The sequence below is a fragment of the Stenella coeruleoalba genome (genome assembly GCF_951394435.1).
Source record: "Stenella coeruleoalba genome assembly, chromosome: X".
Lineage (NCBI taxonomy): Eukaryota > Metazoa > Chordata > Mammalia > Artiodactyla > Delphinidae > Stenella > Stenella coeruleoalba.
The window spans coordinates 15,137,675-15,153,282 of NC_137152.1; the positions used below are offsets into that span (position 1 = coordinate 15,137,675).

Here is a 15,608-nt window from a genome sequence, read left to right on the forward strand (position 1 = left end):
CCCATCATACAAGGAACCACAGAAAGCGGAGCGCTGCATACAAGGTCTTGAGGGGAAAAGGCGCACTTCTGAACATATAGAAGGGCTAAGATCCCCCATTTGGGTACAGGCAGTTCTAAAATGCACTCAGAAGTTTAAATTATGCCAAGGTTTGGATCCATTTCCAGTCTGGGGAAGAAGGCAGGAGGAGGGGGACAAGCTAAAGGCACGGCTATGAGAAGCACTGATCATTGGTGCAAAGCTTGGAGGACAGGGGTGGTACGTCCCTGAAACTTAAAGTCAGGAGCCTCCATGCAGTAAACTGAAGGTCCAAGAAAGGACTCCTTGTCCCAAAGGGCTGGGCAGAGAACTCACAACAGAGAACCCCAGGGAAGGAGGCCTACGGAAAGGAGCATGGAAGTAGGAGGCAGCCAGGATGAGGGTTGCAGGGGCCACAGGATGTGCTCAGGGCTCTGAGGCAGAACTCAGAGATACATGCCCCTGGTCAGGAGTCAGAAAGACAAGAATCAGCTCTGCTAGGAACCCCAGATATCAACTCTGTTGACAGTCCAGGAACACGGAAGCACGCTCTCCATGATCGGGCTTATTTCCAGCCATCTGAATGGTTGGTGTCATGCCAACAAAGTAACTAGACAGTGGTGAAACCCCCCTAGGACAAACCCAAGGGGCTCCTGGGTTTTCTTGTAATGGGGTCTTATTAAAACAAACAAAAGTACTTCCTGACTGTTGGCCTCAAAGAGCCTTGCCATAGTTTGGGTTCCTCCAGAAGGTAACTCCGAGGCAAAGATTCAAGAGCAAGCAATTTATTTAGGATGTGATCCCAGGACACAGGAGAATGGGGAAGAGGGACGGAGGCAGGAAGGCAGCTAATACAGGTGTTACCACTGGGGGCAGCTGAGTCTCAGTCCTGGGGAGCTCTGGGAGCCAGCGCAGACCATCCATCCATCTCAGTGGTCCTGCTCATGGGCAAAGAACTGGGCTCTTTATCTACCAGCTTTCATCAGGCGCTGGCTGAGGGCTGCTCCCGGGGTGGGCTGGGGATTGCTAATTCCCCAGCCCTCCAGGCTGCCACATGGGTGGGCAGAGAAATGCACAGCTAGTGGCTGGAAGGGGGCTGGTGTGTACAGCAGTGCTCGGCACCGGGATGTTGAAACGGACACCCAGTCTCTGTGGAATGAACAAGGAAGTACAAAGCACTGAAGCCAGGGGAGAAGAGAGCGGCTTCGTGCCTGCCCTGCCCCACTTCTTCCTCCAGGTCAGTACCTGGGATTAAGGGTGCTCGCGCGCGCGTAAGGGCGGGGGTTGGGGTGTGGGTGGGTGTGTATGTTGGTTTGGCGTGCTTTTGAGGAGTGCAGTCGTTTTTCTTCAGGTGTTCGGAATGTTTGAGGAGAGACTAGGTGAGGGGAGATAGAAAGGAGTTGCTACTTGAGATTTAAAGAAACATCCAAAGAGCACTGGGCTTTTGTGGCTCTAACGGGGACTGCACACACCTGGTTCTTCAGCCCGCACTGGGAGGCCAACCCGAGAGGCACTGGGGCAGGGATGACCCCTGAATGGGCAACCGACCAAGGTCTCATGTAAACCCGGCTGTGCTCTAAAGCCTCGCTATTCAAAATGTCGTCCCCCAAAAAGCAGGCATCTTCCAGCCCCATCCCAGAACCCCAGAATCCGCATCTGCATTTCAACAAGATCCCCAGCTGATTGATGTGTACATCTGAAAAGCAGTGCCGTAGATAATAGTGTTCGCTGTGTTCTCTACATAAAGAGTACATTCGGCGGCTGTGACTCCTACCAAAATCAGATGGAAGGTATTTGCTCGATTTCAGGCTATATTTGCTCTATTCAGTTTGTCGAGTTAACTTCAGATTTGCTGAATGGAATAAGTTAATGCAGTCTGGCACAAAGGGAGATAATAATGTCAACCTGCGGACCTGGGTGTAATCACAACACAATAAAGCATACTTTAGTGTTTCAAAACCGCTTTCATTCACTTTGTTCTTCCCTTTTTCCCCCCTTGGCAAAATTAGGAATCAGTGCTTAATAAGCCTGTACCACTCCAGGACTATTCAGGTGGGGTAAACCTTTGCCTCAATATCTGCAAAATACATTTGACAGTTCCAGGAGTGTTTTTCATTTCAAAATAATTACGTGTGTGTGTGTGTGTGTGTGTGTGTCTCACAGGAAAAGAAAAAGTCAGAATTCTTGAGATACTTAAAAATGACATTTTGATATAGGTAAGCTGGTAAAGTAATAAATGGACATAGAAACACTCTTAGAAAAAAACTGAAGTAGAAAAACAACTGATGCTAAAACAATTCAAGTTATGAATAAAAAGCCTCAACACTGTATATAGATACAGATATGGAAGTTTATGCAGAGGTGGTTACTAATCCTAATTGCATTCAGAGAAGAAAATAACTGACAACCATGAAAATGAGTAGAAATATATCTGAAGCGTTCTTTTAGGTATTGAAGGGGAGCACAATATGACACCCCAAAATGTCTCTTTGGCATAAGAATTATCTTGAGGCTGATTATTTTTAAGAAACGGCACACAAAGGAGAAGCTCTGAAAACCGAGTAGAAGTTACCCTTTTGTAAGAGACATTTACATTTATAAGGGAAATCTCCACTTTAAGGGTGTCTCCCTTTCTGTACCAGGAAGAGAAGGGTGACTCTAAATCTCTAGAAACTCTTGTCAATGGAGAAGGCGGGGACTTAAATCTGTATAACAACCTTACCCTTGTTTACTGTATTTTTCCTGATAATTCCTATAATTGGCCTCCTCCACCACCACCCCCGCAAAATCCTCTTTTGTCTTTAGCTGAAGATGGTGTTGAAGGTGGTTGGGCTTGGGCCATTTGGGGGAGTTACTCAGTTTTCGTGGGTCTCTCCTATGCATACAGGAGGTATATATGTTACTAAACGTGCTTGTTTCTCTCCTGTTAATCTGTCTTTTTATTACAGGGGTGTCTCAGCCAAGAACCTAGAAGGGTAGAGGGAATACAGCATTTACCGAGTAGTAATGCACATATGTGTTTATCAAAAGATATGTACAAGGGTGATCCTCACAACACTATTCATAAAAACCAGAAACTAGAAACAAACCAAAGGCCTATCAAGAGTAGAAAGGATAGGCCTTCCCTGGTGGCACAGTGGTTAAGAATCCACCTGCCAATGCAGGTGACACAGGTTCGAGCCCTGGTCCAGGAAGATCCCACATGCCGCAAAGCAACTAAGCCCGTGCACCACAACTACTGAGCCTGTGCTCTAGGGCCTGCAAGCCACAACTACTGAGCCCACGTGTCACAACTACTGAAGCCCACATGCCTAGAGCGCGTGCTCTGCAACAAGAGAGGCCACTGCAATGAGAAGCCCGTGCACCACAACAAAGAGTAGCCCCCGCTCACAGCAACCAGAGAAAGCCCGTGCGCAGCAACGAGGACGCAACGCAGCCAAAAATAAAATAAATAAATTTATAAGAAAAAAGTTCACAATGAATAAAAATTTTTAAAAATTTTAATATATATGTAATTAGAGCTACTAGAAATAATAAGGGAAATTTTTCAGTATGCAAGGAAAGTAGGATGTGTGTTTTCAGTAAAAGAAGGTATGAGGAATAGAAATACATTTTGCTAAGGGAAAAAAGTGGTAATTTTGTCCTAGAGCTAATTGTTTCTGGATGGGAAAGAAAATAAGGGACAAATTAATACGGATACAAAAAGTTGTGGAAGGTTTGTAAAAAAGGAACCCTGAGAAAAGTGTTTTGTGCATGGTCAGGGTTGGCTAAGATTAGATTGAATTTAATTAAGTAAATTGATTTTGTTATTAAAAGTAAGCTGGTACAAGACTGGAATTTGGTTTTCCCTCTGTTAAGAAAACAAAGTTTTTTGGACTATTGAGCTGCTTTTGATATCAGATTGTAAATTTTCTTTACCTTTTAAGTAATTTGTTGTTACATTCTGTATTTGCTTTTGAAATCTTTGTCACTTTGGTTAAGTGAACAAGTATTGTTTCCCAGTGACCTATGTGTTTGACCAAGTGTTTTGAAACTTTTCGATATTTTTGACAAACTTCCCAAAGATCAAATTCTAATTAAAGTCCGTTGACCTCTAGCTAACTTTGAGTTTTCCAAAGAGCCCCTAAGGCATATCAAAGAGAAATATTAAACTAATTAGGCTTGCTTGGTATGTTAAATTACATAGGAAGCATTGTCAAATGAGGGATAAACCTTAAGTTATATTGTATGGGTAAATGTTATTAATATAGATATACTAGAAATTATATGGAATTCTTAAAATTTGAATACATCCTAGTAAAATGGTATCAGTCGTAATTCTAGTTATCATCTTAAAATGTTGTATGTCACAGCAGTAATCAAGTTTCTTTGTCAATGGCATTGTAATCATGTGTTTAACCATGCCTTTTTAAGTTTTTTTTGTCATTCATAGACAGTTATTGTTTTACTCTGATCCTTTTGCAAAAATGTTTCATCTTCAGGATTCATAGAAAGGACTTTTTGGCAAGTACAGGTTTCTAATAACTTTCAGACCATACTGCTGAACAAGGTAAGAAATTTAAAGAATCCTAACAGAAAACCTGATGGCTTCCCAAACTGTTAACAAAAAGGATTCGTTACATTGGACTGAGTGAACTGGTGAATATGATTATAATTTGCATGGTTTTTGTCTGAAATATTACTGGCTTTTAATCTGTGTTTTCCAGATATAAGGAAACCTTTCCCCTCAGGGTAATTACGGCATACAGCAACTTGGTAAATTATACCTTTGTAAGTGGAATCGAAACATTTATATTTTCTCTCTACCAAATCCCTCCAGAAATTGGAAACTCTTAGGTTCCCAGATGCCTTATCAGGTGAATACGGAAGGTCACCTCCTGACATGTACAAGAATCTCAAGATGTTTGGTGGACCTCAAGAAGAGAGGAATTCACCCAAATCTATACATATCACAGGCGGAATCTGGCTAGCCCTTGCCATGGATTTCCCAGCCTGGAGAGGCCTTTTAAAAGTTCGACCCGAGATTCCTTAGGAAAAGTTCCAGCACAGCCAATTTAAAAGAGCCTATTTGGTCAATTAGCCAGACTTATTCTGCAAACAAATCAGTCTTAATTTGGCTATATTTGGTAGAAATGAGGGTAATTTTAGAGAGAAAAAGATCGTTTCAGTGAGTATTAAATTCTAGGTTTGTTAATTGAGGTCTGTATTTACTGCTTAAGACTCACTTCCCAGATAGCTCCTTATTAAGTTATATTATTGGAAAGTTTAATTGAATTATTAAAAGAACACTCAAAGTTTGTTTCTGAAGCTTATCACAGCAATCTATCTTTGGATGAAGATCAGATGCCCCGTGACCTGCAACCAGGAGATTATGCATACTGGAAAAGGCATCATTTAAAGGACTGTCTCCAACCTAGATAAAAGGACCCTTATCAGGTGCTATTAACTAGCTCATACGCAGAGAAACTGAAGGGAATTGACTCTTGAATTCATATTTCCCACTTAAGAAGGGCCTTTGCATTGGACTGATATATAGAAAGGTCTGCTGACCCCCAAATGATACCCATATCAGGACAAGAAGAAGACAACAGCAGTGATAGGCAGATGACCCAAGAATCTGGATCAGGCTTGTAAGATCCATCCTACTAATTCAACTGAACTGTTTACCAAATGTTGGTCTCCTTATCAACATTGAAAGTTATTGTTTTACTTCTAACCGTAACATTACATGTTTATGAAGATCAGGAATTGTGTATGCTCCTTGTTCCTATGAGCACTGTGGTTGAGAACACAGGCTCTAGGTCCATCCACGTTGCTGCAAATGGCAGAGTTTTATTCTTTTTCATGGCTGAGTAATATTCCTGTGTGTGTGTGTGTGTGTGTGTGTGTACACACACACCACTTCTTTATCTATTCATCTGTTGATGGACAGTGAAATAAGTCAGACAGAGAAAGACAAATACGGTATGATATCACTTATATGTGGAATCTAAAAAATAATACAAATGAATGTATATGGCAAAACAGAAAAGACTCACAGATATAGAAAACAAACTAGTGGTTACAACCGGGGAGAGGGAAGAGGGAGGGGCAAGTTAGGGGTATGGGATTAAAAGATACAAGCTACTACGTATAAAATAGATAAGCAACAAGGATGTAGTGTATAGCACAGGGAATTATGGCCATTACCTTGTAATAACTTTTAATGGAGCATAATCTATAAAAATACTGAATCGCTATGTTACATACCTGAAACTGATACTGTAAATCAGTTATACTTCAATAAAAAAACAAAAACAAAACACAGGCTCTGAAATCAGATGGTCTGTGTTCAAACCCTGGATCTACTGCTTACCATTTGTATGACCTTGGACAAAGTATTTAACCTCTCTGTGCTTCGGTTTCCTCCTCTGTAAAATGATAATAATAGTACCTGCCCCAAGAGGATGGGAGGGTTAAATGAGTTAATATACGTAAATTGAGCACTGCCTGCCCAATAAATATTAGCTGTTAGTTATCATTATTATTATCAGAGTCAGAAATGTAGTTGATACCAGATGTCTGTTGATTAATGACTTACATTAAAATATATTCTAAAAATAAGTTAATTAAAAATACAAATAAAATATACTCTATGCTTAACCTAAAGAAATTTCCACACCAAAACTGAATTTGAATTTCTCTTAGGATTAGTGTCTGATTTCTTCTAGATTCTAGGTGCACTCATTCATCCATTCAACAAATATTTATTGAGCACCTACTATGTCCCACTGTTCTAGGTCCTGAAAATACAACGGTGAGCAAGATACACAAAGTCCCTGCAAAAAAAGGACACGGAATCAGTGAACGAATAACTAAATAATATAATTGCAGATAACAGTGTTACAAGAAAACAAAAGTGGAATGAGGGGTGGACATTTGTAGTGGTAGGTGAGGAATGCTGATTTAGAATGAGGGTTAGAGAAGACCCAAATGAAACAGAGGGACAAGTTATGTGATTACCTGGTGAAATGGTGCTCCAGGCAGGTAGCACCACAAATACTAAAGCTGGGAAGCAGGAAAATGCTTGGCTTGGGTGATGAATAGCAAGAAGGCTGGTATATCTGGAGAAGTGTGGGAAGAATGAGATAAAAGTCATATAGGGCCTCAGAGGCTACAGGGAGCAGCTGGGGGTTTAGCGTAAATGTGGTAGAGGCTGTTAGAGGTTTTGAGCAGTGGATTTACAAGACTGCCTTTACTGGCAATTCTCTGGGGTCAAGACTGGGTGCTGGGAGACTGGGTTAGAGGCTATATCCTAATTCAAGAGAAAAATCTGGGTAGCTACCACTATCTCAGGGTATTAAGAATGAACTCACTTTGTATCATAACAGGATCTGATATAAAATGAATCTGTCCTGGACACAGTTCAGCAGTTTGGGGGCTTAGAACCTAAATGAACAGTTTTATAAAACAGGGTTATATGAAAGAGTGTCAGATCAATGCAGAGGGTCATGATCATCATTCTTAAATGAAGTAGAACAGATGGAAGAGAACTGAAATTTTCAGAATACACTGCACAGAGGAAAAATGCATAATACTTCATGAGATTCTGTTTCAATTATATACAGGTATGTTCATACTGGGTTGAGATCTATACTTTTCACTGTGAATGGTGGGCAGGAAAGTTTGAAAAACACTACAAAAAGCTATCTTATCTTATTTATACTTAAGATATTTATTTATATATAAACTGTTCCTTTATTCTCTCCCTTCCTCGCTGTACCTGGCATCCCCCGCAAATGAGAACATTATTAAAAAAAGCTCCAAAGGTAGTTTCTTCCTAGTCTAAATAAAATGAATTGACTTCTGCTACACTATCTTCTTCTCCAGGGAAGAAGGTCAAAATATGACCTCCCAAAGCTGGGAAGACTGACTCACCTCTAAACTGTTAGGCTTTCAATGAAAAAACAAAAAACCAAGCAGAACAAGAAATTTTTAAATTAAATTTTAGAACATTTCAAAGCTAAAAATGGAAAGAAAACCCCCTGAAGGTACTAATAAGGGTAACTGTCAGAACGCCACAGCAAGAAGAATACCTAGTGGTAAGCTATGAGAAGCGTTCCCACCTGAGTCAGATACTACTCCTCAACACTGCTCTAACAGGGCAGCCTAGCCACTAAGGAGACCAGACAAACTGAGGAAAAACTATTGGGGGCGGGAAGGGACCCCTATACCATTGCCATTTGCAGCCCGTTTGATTGTCGACCTTGAAAATTCAAGAAAACTGACTGAAAAACTATGAGAACTAATGAAAGTTCAGTAACATGGCTTGAATATGCTAGACCTACAAAAAAATTAAAAAGCCTGTCTATACAATAGTATAGTCACAACAAAATAAAATGGGGGGGGGGGCGCTTCCCTGATGGCGCAGTGGTTAAGAATCCGCCTGCCAATGCAGGGGACACGGATTCGAGTCCTGGGCCGGGAAGATTCCACAAGCCGTGGAGCAACCAAGCCCGTGCGCCACAACTACTGAGCCTGTGCTCTAGAGCCTGCGAGCCACAACTACTGAAGCCCGTGCACCTAGAGCCCATGCTCCGCAATAAGAGAAGCCACCGCACCGCAATGAGAAGCCCACGCACCACAACAAAGGTAGCCCCTGCTCAACGCAACTAAAGAAAGCCCGCGCAGCAAGGAAGACCCAAAGCAGCCAATAAATAAATAAATAATAAAAATAAAATGAAATGGGCAAAAAAGGATACAATTTCTAAAAGCAATACAAATTACAAACAAAACAGTCTAGGAATGCACCTAACAAGAATGTGTGGGACTTCCCTGACAGTCCAGTGGTTAAGACTCCGAGCTTCCAACGCAGGGGGCGCAGGATCCATCCCTGGTTGGGGAACTAAGATCCCACATGCCACGCAGCGCGGCCAAAAAATAAAAAAAGAAACAAAAAAATTTTTAAAGAAAACAACAACAAAATACCCTCTTATTAAAAAAAAAAAAAAGAATGTGTAACACCTACACAGTGTGGTATAGGCATAAGGACAGATGTACAGATCGATGGAACAGAAGAGAGTTCAAAATTAAACCCACACATACTCAGTAAATTCATTTTTGACAAAGGGGCCAAGGGGATGCAATGAGGGAAAAGTATAGTCTTTTCAACAAATAGTGTTGCAACAACTGGCAACTATCTATATGGAAAAGAGTGAACCTTGACGCATACAAAAATTAACTCAAAATGAAGTCGTGGGACTTCCCTGGTGGCACAGTGGTTAAGAATCCGCCTGCCAATGCAGGGGACAAAGGTTCGAGCCCTGGTCCGGGAAGATCCCACATGCCACAGAGCCACTCAGCCCGTGCACCGCAACTACTGAGCCTGCGCTCTAGAGCCCACGAGACCCAACTACTGAGCCCACATGCCACAACTACTGAAGCCTGTGTACCTGGAGCCTGTGCTCCACAAGAGAGGCCACCGCAATGAAGAGTAGCCCCCGCTCACCACAACTAGAGAAAGCCCGCGTGCAGCAATGAAGACCCAATGCAGCCAAAAATAAATAAATTAATTAATTTTAGAAAATGAAGTCATAAACCTACATACAAAAGATAAAACTATAAAATGTCTAGATGGTGGCACAAGAGAAAATCTTGGTAAATGTGAGGTAGACACAGATTTATCAGACAGGTTACCAAAAGTGCTATTCATAGAAGAAAAAGAACCTGATAAATTAGACCTTCTCAAAATTTAAAACTTGTGCTCTTCAAAAAAAAAATCATTAATTCCACTTATATGAGGTATGAGTCAACTAAAAGAGTCAAACTCACAGAAACAGAGAGTAGAATGGTGGTTGCCAGGGGCTGGAGGGAGGGGGAAATGGGGAATTGCTGTTCAAAGGGTACAAAGTTTCAGTCATGCAAAATGAAAAAGTTCTAGCTATCTGCTGTTCTACACCATGCCTATAGTTCACAATACTGTATTGGACACTTCAAAATTCGTTAAGAGGGTAAACCTCATGTTAGGTATTCCTACCACAATTTTTTTAAAAAATAAAGAAAATGAAAAGGCAAGCCACAGACTAAAAGCAAATGTTTGCAATACATATATCTGACAGAGGACTTGTGTGCAGATGTACGCAGAACTTTTACGATTCAATAATGACACACAATACAATAAAAAAAAAACCCAGACATTTCATAGAAGATATACAAATGACCAAAAAGCATACAAAAAGATGCTCAACATCATTAGTTATCAGGGAAGCACAAACTAAAACGACAGAGATGCCACCACAAATCTACTGGAATGGCTGGAATAAAATAAGCTGACAATACCAAGGGCTGGCAAGGATGCCAAGCAACAGGACCTCTCATACATCACTGGTGGGAGTGCACGCTGGTGGAGCCACTTCGGAAAAGTTCAGCAGTTTCTTATCGAGTTAAATTTACCACACAATACAGCAATCCTCCTTCTAGGTATTTACTGGAGTGAAATGAAAACTTATGTTCACACAGAAAGCTGTTTGTGAACGTTTACACTGGCCCTATTCATAATCACCAAAAGTTGGTAAATGGACAAACTGTGGAATATTACTCAGCAATAAAAAGGAACAAATTACTGATTCACACAACACGGGTGAATCTCAAGTGCATTATGCCAGGTGAAAGAAGCCAGACTCAGAAGGCTACATCGTGTATGAATCCATTCACAGGACATTCTGGAAAAGACAAATTTATAGGGACAGAAAACAAATCAGTGGTTGCCAGGGGCTGAGAGTGGTGGGAGGGGTTGACTACAAAGCGTCAACAAGGAACTTTTTGGAGTGATGGACTTTTTCTATATCTTGACCATGGGGGTGGTTACATGATTACATGTATTTGTCAAAGCTTACAGAACTGTACACTAAAAAAGGTGAATGTTATTGTAAATAAACTGTAGTTCATTTTTTTTAACATCTTTAATGGAGTATAATTGCTTTACAATTGTACTTCAATTTTTAAAACATGGAATCGGCTCAAGAGTTAAGCAGATTTATAAAATTAAACACAGGGGCTTCCCTGGTGGCGCAGTGGTTGAGAGTCCGCCTGCCGATGCAGGGGACACGGGTTCGTGCCCCGATCCGGGAGGATCCCACAGGCCGTGGAGTGGCTGGGCCCGTGAGCCATGGCCACTGAGCCTGCGCGGCTGGACCCTGTGCTCCGCAATGGGAGAGGCCACAACAGTGAGAGGCCCGCGTACCGCAAAAGAAAAAAATAAATAAAATAAATAAATAAAATGGAACACAGTGTTCACAGACTTTGATTGAGGGGATTTATTTTATGACAATTTTTCCCAAATGTTTACCCCATTTCTTAACGTCCAACATCTCCCACCTCACACCACAACCCCCAGATAATTTCCATGTGGATTAAAGACCCATGTATTTTTAACACCATGAACATTTTAGCAGAAAAATTGTTCTCCTCTATCTTGAGGTAGCGAAGGCCTTTCTCAGTGAGGCATAAAAGGCAGCTCCCAGGTTTTTACTAAAGGCAGAATCTCTCCTTTCTATCTTCAGAATTATTACCACCACAGAAATGCATTCTTCCCCTCTCCCCGACCCCCAGCTCTTTCTTTTCAATGTAATGGTGCTCTTCCCAGTTTGTAGTGTGTATTTGAACTATCTTGGCACTCTCAGGCAACAAAATGGAAAAATATGTTTGTCAGTTTCATGTACGCTGTGAAAGCACTAGGAACCTCACGGTGATGTCCCCCTCGCTGAGTCCCCAACCAGCCTCAGGCACACCACAGCCACACTGGAGCACCCAGAATGACCACATTAGCCGTGGAAGTGCAGCTTCCTTACTGGCTCTCCCTAACACCTGAGCAAACTCACTTTGCCATTTCTGGAAGGCTGTTCATGGTACCAGAAACACAGCAGCTCTCCTTTGCCTGCCAAACCCGCCAATGAAATGCCATTTCCCAGGCTTTTTCCTCCCTCTGCTGAACAAAATCATATCCATGATTAAAGTTCCATTTTTTTTCTTTTCTCTGTCTCCAACATTTTTTATTTTTTCTCTAGAAAAGTACACACACCTGCAGTCTGTGGGTTTGGGGCAAGAATTATTCACAGAAAACACTAATGCTGGCCCTGCATTTCTTCAGTGTTTTTCAATAGCAAAGTCTGCTCTATCCCCCTTTTAATGAAAGTCACCTTGCAGGGATGTGGGAATGATAAAAGCAGAGGGAATCCGATAGGGGCTGGCGTCACACTGAGGCCCTGTAAAGCAATACCCCTGAACAGCTTCAAAATTTGGCCACTTTTTATTTTCCAGCTTTGCATTTGAGCTGAAAAAAGCAGCCAATTTAGCAATGTCCAGCTCATTTTAGATCTTAAGTAAGCAAAACTTTGGGACACTAAATAAAAACTCTCCAAATCCTTTGAAAATAGCACACGCCTTTGTCACTCAATTCACAAACTATTACAACATCGACCTTAACTGTATTAATAATTAAGCTCTTAATAGGTTATTAATATTATTTTTAAAATAAATATTGTCATACCATGTAGAACTGAAATTATACTCATAGGCTTATCTCTTAAAATAACTGAAAAGAAGTTGAGAAAGATGGAAGGAACTGTAACATCTAGCTTGTCTTTGCTTAATAAACCTTCACTCTCCATCACCCACCAGCTCTGAACACGGATCAAAGAAATGGGTCCTTGGGCTTCCCTGGTAGCGCAGTGGTTAAGAATCTGCCTACCAATGCAGGGGACACGGGTTTGAGCCCTGGTCCGGGAAGATCCCACATGCCGCGGGGCAACTGGGCCCGTGAGCCACAACTACTGAGCCTGTGCGTCTGGAGCCTGTGCTCCGCAATGAGAGGCTGCGACAATGAGAGGCCGGCGCACCGCGATGAAGAGTGGCCCCCGCTCTCCACAACTAGAGAAAGCCCTTGCACAGAAACGAAGACCCAACACAGCCAAAAAAAAAAAAAAGAAAGAAAGAAATGGGTCCTTTTTCTGCCTACGGATCAGCTACATAATTTGTGGGGCTTAGTGCAAAATAAAAATGCGAAGTCCCTTGTTCAAAAATTATTCAGAATTTCGACAGCAACAGCAGAACATTAAACCAAATACAGGTTGCATGTCCATGAAGCCAGCTCTACTATCAGATAATGTAGCTGGCTGGTAACCCAGTAAGAAGAGTAAAGCATTTTGCTACTAAATGAGTAGCAATCGTTTAAATGTGTGTATTTGGGGTGGAGGTGGGATTGTAAAGTCTTAGGACCTCCTCTCCCAATGTCCCAGTTTTCCTAAGGTTTTCAGCCTGTTGGACAAAAAGTACTTCTGCAGGGCCTGCGGTGTAAAGTGTGATCCATGGAGCAGCAGCATCTGAGAGCCTGTCAGAAATGCAGACTGTCGGGCCCCACCCCAGCCGGACCTACTGAATCAGAATCTGTACTTTTACAAGATCCCCAGGGAAGTCGTGTGGACGGTACATACAAATAAGTGTCACTGTCGAAGCAGCCACGGAAAACCTCTGCTGCCTGCCTCATCTGGCTCTCAGGAGACCGTCAGCGCTCCCTCTCCTCACCTGAAACGTATCTAACTCCGGAGCCTTGAAATGGCAAGTCCCTGTCGAAAAGCGCTCACCCGAGACCTCCATTCTCCTGTCCCCAGCCTCAGGCTCCTGGCTGCCGCTCCATCCCGCCGCGCCCTTAGCCACCTGCTCTGCGTCCAGCCAGACGCTGCCGCGCCAAGTCGTCTGGGGCCCAGGTCGCGTCCGCGCTCCGCAGGCTCCGCCGCACCCACCGCGCGGCGCGGCAAACTGAGTCCCCACCAGTCGGGTCTCGAAGACCGCCCGCGCGAACAAAGCTCGTGGCTCTTTTTCGCGGAGGGTTGGGGAGAGCTGGAGCCCGTTTTAAGCTTTTGGATACACACGCCCCTCTCCCTCGGAGAACGCGTCGCCAGAGCCCCCTTTCCCACGGCGCGCCCTCTCCCACTGTCGGGGTGCCAGCTCCCGGAGCTCGGCCCTCAGCCTCCGCCTTTTAGGGCGGCCCAGGGCCCCGGCTCAGAGCCGCAGTCGGGCGGAGGGAGCGTTCGCCCCGCCGTCCCGTCGCACTCCAGGTCCAGGCGCTGCGCCCGAGCCGCCCACGCTGGTCGCCAGCTCCGCGGCTCCCCGGCCGGGTCTCAGGAACCCGAGAAAGACAGACCCATCCCGGCGCCGCGCGCTTACCTGCCGGTCCCCGCCGACGGGCTGGCTGTTGGCGCCCTCCAGCCCTCCTTTTTCCCTTTCGCTCGGGCCGCGGCCCTCCTCCTCCCGCCCGCGGGCTGGGCACCGCCCCCACCGCTCCCGGACGGTTTGCCGGCCTGCTCTTCAGCGGCCCAGCGCGGCATGGCGCGTCCGGCGCGTCCGTCGCTCGGCAGCTGCGAGGCTGGACGCGGAGGTGGGGAGCTAGCGGGGAGCGGGCGGGGCGCGGAGGAGGGAGGGTGTGAGCGAGTAGCTCGGCCGCCCGAAGCCGGGGGGAGTTCCAGGCTGCGGGGCGGGGAGAGAAGTAGGGGCCGCGGGCCGAGCGGCCCACACCACCCTGCAGAGGCCCGCGTGGCGCTTCTGGACTCCCTGGACCGCGAGCACCTCCGCTGCCCCGCGTCCGGTTCGGCGTGCTCCTAGGGGCCTCCAGTCTCCAGACCCAGCCGCTCACCTTTAGGGGTCGCCCTGTTACCCAAATGCGTGTCCCACCACTTTCAGCACCGTGTACTGTGATGGGTGGGAACCCCGAGGTCGCCCCTCTGCCACAATATTCCTGACGCAGAGGTCAGACCGCTTGGAGGGGGATTTACAGAGGTCGGTAAAAGGAAAGGGTCCTGATAACGAATTCGGTTCCATGGTTACCTGGCACACCGGATACCTAGAAACTGGGATCCCCAGCGCTCTGACTGCTGGGGGGTGGGGGGTAGTATATGAAGTGAGTTGTCCCTGGTCCCCTCTACCTTTTCTGTCAGCATCTCCTGCCTCTGCACATTCTAGAATAAAAACTAGATCCGGATAAGATTTACAGATCACCTAACCAGCTTGTCAAAGTACCCAATGTTACAGATGGGAAAACCGAGGCCCAGGGGAACTTAGCTCGGTTCTACAATAAGAATTGATTGTACAGGCCAGGGGGAAAAGGGCTCTGAATTCCCTCTCTGGCCCCTTTTACACCATCCCCACACTACCCTCTCCAGCCCTCCTCTTTGTAGTCAACTAACTCCAATATTTGCAAGATGCTTTATCACTTTCAAAGCACCATTCTCTTTCTTTCGTTAAAATCTACAGGAGAATATTCCATTTTTCTTTACCAGTAAAACAAAATTCTAGATTCTGAATTGCATTCAGAGCTTTGGAGAGGATGTTTATAAAGTGCAGATCTACAGAGCACACCCCTGTCTGGCTCTGCCATATTAAACACAACACCCGTGAGATGTATACTCCGCTTTGCAGGAGGGGGTTGATTTTGTTTTGCAAACACCAGTTTATTAACACTCACAACATTCTAGCTAGATAAATGAATGGAAAGGGTTGGATTAAGGGGGAGTGGACGGCAGGAAGCTCACCCAGGTTACATAACAAGTTGGAGGCAG

At 44.4% G+C, this 15,608-nt stretch overlaps 1 protein-coding gene across 4 annotated transcripts in view; it reads right to left on the reverse strand.

Moving 5' to 3' along the window:
- Positions 1-15,608, reverse strand: part of ADGRG2 (adhesion G protein-coupled receptor G2) — a 131,664-nt gene that overhangs the window by 99,118 nt on the left and 16,938 nt on the right. For 3 of the 4 annotated variants that reach the window (XM_079910575.1, XM_079910574.1, XM_079910576.1), the window contains exon 1: positions 14,221-14,403. The exons of the other annotated variant lie outside the window; for it this stretch is intronic. In XM_079910575.1, coding sequence (XP_079766701.1) covers positions 14,221-14,381 — 161 coding nt within the window. In that variant the 5' untranslated portion in view covers positions 14,382-14,403. Of the gene's footprint in view, positions 1-14,220; positions 14,404-15,608 lie in introns of those variants that run through there. 4 annotated transcript variants of the gene reach the window in all.